Source organism: Bison bison, unplaced genomic scaffold, assembly GCF_000754665.1.
Source record: "Bison bison bison isolate TAMUID 2011002044 unplaced genomic scaffold, Bison_UMD1.0 scf7180017864295, whole genome shotgun sequence".
Classification (NCBI taxonomy): Eukaryota; Metazoa; Chordata; class Mammalia; order Artiodactyla; family Bovidae; genus Bison; species Bison bison.
This window is the reverse complement of record NW_011494867.1, coordinates 8,511,738-8,517,246: the sequence shown is the minus strand read 5'-3', so window position 1 is coordinate 8,517,246 and position 5,509 is coordinate 8,511,738. Positions and strand designations below refer to the sequence as shown.

Genomic DNA, 5,509 nt, shown 5'->3' with positions numbered 1-5,509 from the left:
TTCCTGCGCGCCGCCCGGCGGAGCGAGGGCACCCGGGCGGCCCGGGAAGTCGGCGATACCAGGTCGGCCTCTCCAGCCCGGCAGCCCGCAGTCCGGACCCGAGCTGCGCTTCCCCGATCGGCGCTGGGTTGGGGGAAACCATGACTCCTTGGAGTCGCCTCCAACTGAGTCTCGCCAATGCATGAGCCTACTGAGGAGGCGAATCAAAGTTACCCCACTTGATGCAGGCGAGAATGTCGCCCCTGCTTGCGAAAAAAAAGGACTCGGAGCTCTCTCCACCTCTCCTGAACGTACACACACACACACACACACACACGCAAGCCAGAGTGGGAGACCGCCAGCCGACCACCACCGCCCCCCCCCCACACCGCTCTAGGATTTCAGGGGCTGAGAATGACCTCCCTTTTGAGCCCCCGAGCTGTCTTCGCCGCCGCACCCGGAGTCCCCCAACCCTATGAAAGCCCCCTCGCCCAGCCCGCGCCAGGCAATCGTAATGCAGAAAAGGGGCTCGGGGCGCGCCCAGCAGTCCCCTCTTCCCTACCTGGGACAGGAGAACGCACAGGACGAGCGGAGTTGCCGGCTGCATTTTGCCCGACTAGAAGCGCCCGGCGGCGTTTTCATTCATGCACGCGGCTGCACTGAGCATATTTTCCGTGGGAGCCAGGCTTTGAGGAGAGGCTCTGCCTCGCCAGCCAGCCAACTTCCCAAATAGATCAGCGGCAGCATCACGAAAGCATTGGGTAGAGGCTGATGACCAGGACCAATGGCTTTACAAGACGGATTCCTTCATAAAGCTCCCTCGTTTTGCATGGCAGATACGGGGCGAGCACCTCGCCTGGCGCGAGCCCCTCGCAGGAGGCAGCCAGTTCGCTTTTTTGGACTGTTGGGGCCCAGCCCCACAAATCACGCTGGGCAACGCCAGCTGATGCCACTTTTCCAAAGAATGGAATTGCACGGGAGAAAGGCGGCCACTTGCAGCCCAGTGCAAGAGATTCTCTTTATTAAAATGTTAATAAGATCCACTTTATTTCCAATAAATCAAATAAAATGACCCCAGCAGTTCCAGTCCTTTCTACGCCTGGAAAGACTTGGTGGTGGATTTTTTTTTCTTTTTCTTTCTTATTTTCTTTTTTCAACGTGGCCCAAGTTATGATGGTGTTTGGTGTTTCCCTGCCATCTCACAAATCACCAAGACGACAGATCAATTCTAGCTTGCAGAAAAAAAAAATCCATCAAGGGGCAATAGATTTTATTAACTGCTCAGGTGAGAGCCTGACTGGCCGCCTGCTCCACAATTGTGCATCTGGCACCAAAGTTGAGGCCATGATTTGAGGAAACTTTTTTTTTCTCTATCTGGGTGTGTTCTTTTAGAAGCTTCTAGCTATCTCCAGGGATTTGGAACAGTAGTAGCCACTGCTCAAGAGATTTTATAAGTGGGGTGCTTTGGGAATGAGGGGAAGAGAGATCTTCCAGTCTAACTTTCACAGTAGTTTAAGAATGTGTATTAAAGTCCTTGCTTTGTCATTTCCATACAGCCTCCTTCTAAAAAAAATTTCAAGTTTTCTTATAAAGGATAGTTTTCTGATAGAATTTATGCAACCAAAAAAAATCTGGGTCAGGAGGAAAAACTCAGAAAAACCGAAATACTAAACCCAAACTCTAATGTATTTCCTCCTGTTTGGATCTGAGATCCCCAGTGGCCAAAGCAACAAGGGAAATATGTAGACTACATATAAGACTACTAGTTCTTTTATGTGTAAGTAAACAAATACCTTCTGACAGAATTTCCCTGACTCTAAAAATTGGACTAAATGTATGCTGCTGCTGCTGAGTTGCTTCAGTCATGTCTGACTCTGTGCGACCCCATAGATGGCAGCCCACCAGGCTCCCCCGTCCCTGGGATTCTCCAGGCAAGAACACTGGAGTGGGTTGCCATTTCCTTCTCCAATGCATGAAAGTGAAAAGTGAAAGTGAAATCGCTCAGTCGTATCTGACTCTTAGCGACCCCATGGACTGCAGCGCACCAGGCTCCTCTGTCCATGGGATTTTCCAGGCAAGAGTGCTGGAGTGGGTGCCATTGCCTTCTCCGTATGATGTGACATCTAATATAGCAGCACGCTGAGCAATGGACCATGCTGAGATCTAGCGGGCTGGGCTGTATTCCCCAAGTCTGACACAGGCCCTGAAACATGGAGACAGTCATAAGGGCATTAAATAGATGTCTAGACTTAATCAAGAAGTAGCAGAGGGTGGGGTGGGGTGAAAAATCTGGAGTGACATTTTCAAAGTTTGACCTCCAGCTCTGCCACTGGAATTTCCCACTCTATGTGCCTCTGTTTGTCCACTGGTTAAATGAAACATAAATTGTACTGAACTCATAAGTTTGTTAAGGATTAAGTGACAAAATAACCACTCAATAAATGTAAACTGATGCCCTTTTAAAAATTTCTTCATTGTCAGCAGTTCAGTCGCAAGGTCATCTCACGTGGTCCCAAGGTCACTGATCAAGACGCAGTGCCATCTGACCACCCAGCTGCATTGGCCAACGCTGGTCCAAGAGATGGCAATGTTGGTCAAATACCCCCCAGAAAAGCCCAAGAAAGGTGGTGGCTGCTGCTGCTTCCAATCTCTTCAGCTTTCCACTGCTCTCTTTAGGCACCCACCTCCGAGTCTCTGAGAAGCGCAGTCAGCCTTGGACAGCTGATCCGATTGTCCCAGCTGGGCACCCACATGTGTGGAGATGCCTCCCCAGGTTACCCACCAATAGGAGTAAAATGGAGTACTCTGAAGTGAGACAGACTTCAGATCAAAGCATCCTAGAGTACCCTAATTTTTATCCATTCCAGGGAAGGCTCCTAGGTTGAGCCCATGGATTCAGCAGACACAGAGACAGAGAAGAGGGCAGCTTGGGAGATGATCAACCATGACAAGGGATAAAGAGGGCAGAAGGATGATGTTGCAGCCACTTTTCCACACGCAGCCACTTGGGCAGGGAAGCACACTAAGGGGAGGGTGTGTCCAAGGTACAAAGCAGCATTGCTGATTTTCTTGTTCTGCTGGCCCTTTCTGTGGTCTTCCCACCCCATCTCTCTTACTGCTCCTCACCAAACAGCTCCAGCTTTCCCCCTTTTTTGCAGGGTGGCACTTGCCGCCCCCCTTGTGCTTACATGGGGCTGTGTGACTAGTTCTAGCCAATGAGCTGGGAGCAAAAGTGACAGGTGTCACTTCAAGGCTGGAGCACTTAATCACCAGCGTGAGGCAGGTTGGTTTCCCTGGAATAGGGACTGAGATGAATATTTGTGCAGGCGGCTTACGGGGGAATGTTCTTACCACCACTGCAAGAAGGAGGGAAGCAAGACTGACAGAGGGCAAGGTGGATGACTGCAGTTGCAGCAGAGGCCTCAGCCAACCCCAGGAGAGCTCTGAGGCTAGAGCAGCTTTTTCGAGATGAGCCTAAGAGAGTCAGAGGGCTGCGCCGAGGTGCCTCCAGTGGGCCAATTGTCAGCTGTTCCCCAAGGAGGGGAATAATCTGTCAGAGAGCTTGGTTTGGCCAAGGACCATGTTCCAGTCTGTCCTCAACTTTGTCACGTCTACATAAAACTAAGGTGTGACCTGTAACAGGCAACCCGAGGTCATGATTCCCAGGCTGCTGCTGACCTCATGCGCCTGATGAGACCGGGGAGAACAGATGTAGATTCACCTGGCTGAAGGCCTGCTCGTTCTGTCACCAGACAGGACCTGTGCCAGCGTTCACCCAGAGTCCTGGGCTTTTGTCCTGAGCGGTTCTACTGGCAGGCAGAGTGGCTCCAGCCAACCCCATTTGATTTCAGTTGAGTGTACCCCACGGGCCAGTCTCCATTCCCTTCTGTCTCAGTCCCCACAGGGTGGATTATGGGGGCTGAGGAGAGTTAACTTCAAGAGTCTTTTCAGGCCTTGAGGCTCACCTCTAGAAACTCACAGCGGCTAGGAAGCCAAAAAGATCGGTCCACAAAATGAAACCTGGATTGGAATCTCCAGACTTTATTTATACTGGGCAAGCTGCCTTTACTCCCTGAACCTCAGTTTCTTCATCAATAAAATGGGAATAATAACATAACACTCCAAGGACTTATATAAAAATTGATGTCACTTCCCCCCTCTATCCCCTACTCCCTTCTACTCTCAGAGAATGTGCATTTTGCTAAAAAACAAAAGATACCAAGTTTTGTTCAACAAACATAGAAGAAAAATCATTTCACTCCAATGATTAGAGGCATCTGAAGAAATCCAGTTTTGTTTGTTTGTTTTGTCTTGTTTTCCCTTCAGCTCCCTAATGAGTCTTTTAACTGATAGATTGATGCTGGCAAGTAAATACCGGAGCTGAAAACCACCACTTCCTACCCTGACTCTATCGCATCCCACCCCAGCCCCCACCAACCCCTGACAGTTTTTGCAGCTGTGGGCTCCCCAGAAGCTTGGTCTGCATTATTCAGACACATTCCAAGCTCACACTCCTTTTCTGGGCACCTCATTCTGGCTTTGGAGCTGATGGAATCATCCAACAGTCAGCATCTGTCTCCTGAGATGCTAGGGGTTGAGACTGTTTCATCTCATTGACTGACACAACAAAGACATCCTTCCTGTGTGTGTGGAGGTGGCCATATGGGTAGGTGTAGTGCTTGTGTCTTTTGTGTACAGGTCCTTGTGTATGTGTATACAGAAAGGAGGCAACAGGTGTATCGTCCAGCAGAGATAACTTGTTCAAACTGTGGTATCTTTGAATATGCTGCTGTGATGAGGCATTTGCATAGACACTGATAAACCAAATAGACCTAATTTGGTGTGCCAGGAGCCCTTGGTCACTGGGATATACTCGGACAGCGGGAAGAGAAGCCCATCCTGAACAGCCTTGCGACACAGCGTGATGTTGATGCTATCCGCTTCCCAATGGGATGGCCTGCTAAAAATACCAGAGTGATGACAACACGCCCTCCACCACACCTGGCCACCCCAAAAGCACACCCGACTGCTCGCGAGCCGTGAACCTGCTGTTTCTTCCTTTATGTTACTTGACCTTAGACTGTAGACGGACACATGCACTATTGTCTTAATTACTCACTCCAACTGCCCTGATAACCTTCACCCCTTGACTTCAGGTTTGGCCACATGAACATGATGTGACCAATGGAATGTGGCAGAAGTGATAGAGGGCCATCTATAAGTCAAAGCCCCAAGAGACCCTGTACATTTCAGCTGCTGCTTGCCGGGGCCTCTGCCAATGCCTTCGAAGGCACATTCATGGGCAAGCTCACTGGTCGTAAGAGAAGAGAACACCCCCATGGAGCCAGAGATGCTTGAGCAAGTGTAGCAGAGCCCCTCCAGATCAGCTGGCCCACAGTTATATGAACTAAAAATAAATAATCGTTCTAAATCAGGGGATGGTTTATTACACAGCAATAGCTAACCAATTATCACATTTGCTTTTTTTCATCTGTGTATCCCTCTGGAATATAAGTCCCGTGTCTGTCTT

General features: G+C 49.7%; 1 protein-coding gene across 1 annotated transcript in view; it reads right to left on the bottom strand.

Annotated features, from left to right (window-relative positions):
- The window catches only part of CDH13 (cadherin 13), a 1,015,931-nt gene extending 1,015,076 nt beyond the window's left edge, over positions 1-855 (bottom strand). The window contains exon 1 of the mRNA XM_010850808.1: positions 542-855. Coding sequence (XP_010849110.1) covers positions 542-586 — 45 coding nt within the window. The 5' untranslated portion in view covers positions 587-855. The remainder of the gene's footprint in view (positions 1-541) is intronic.
- Positions 856-5,509: the final 4,654 nt, after the last annotated feature.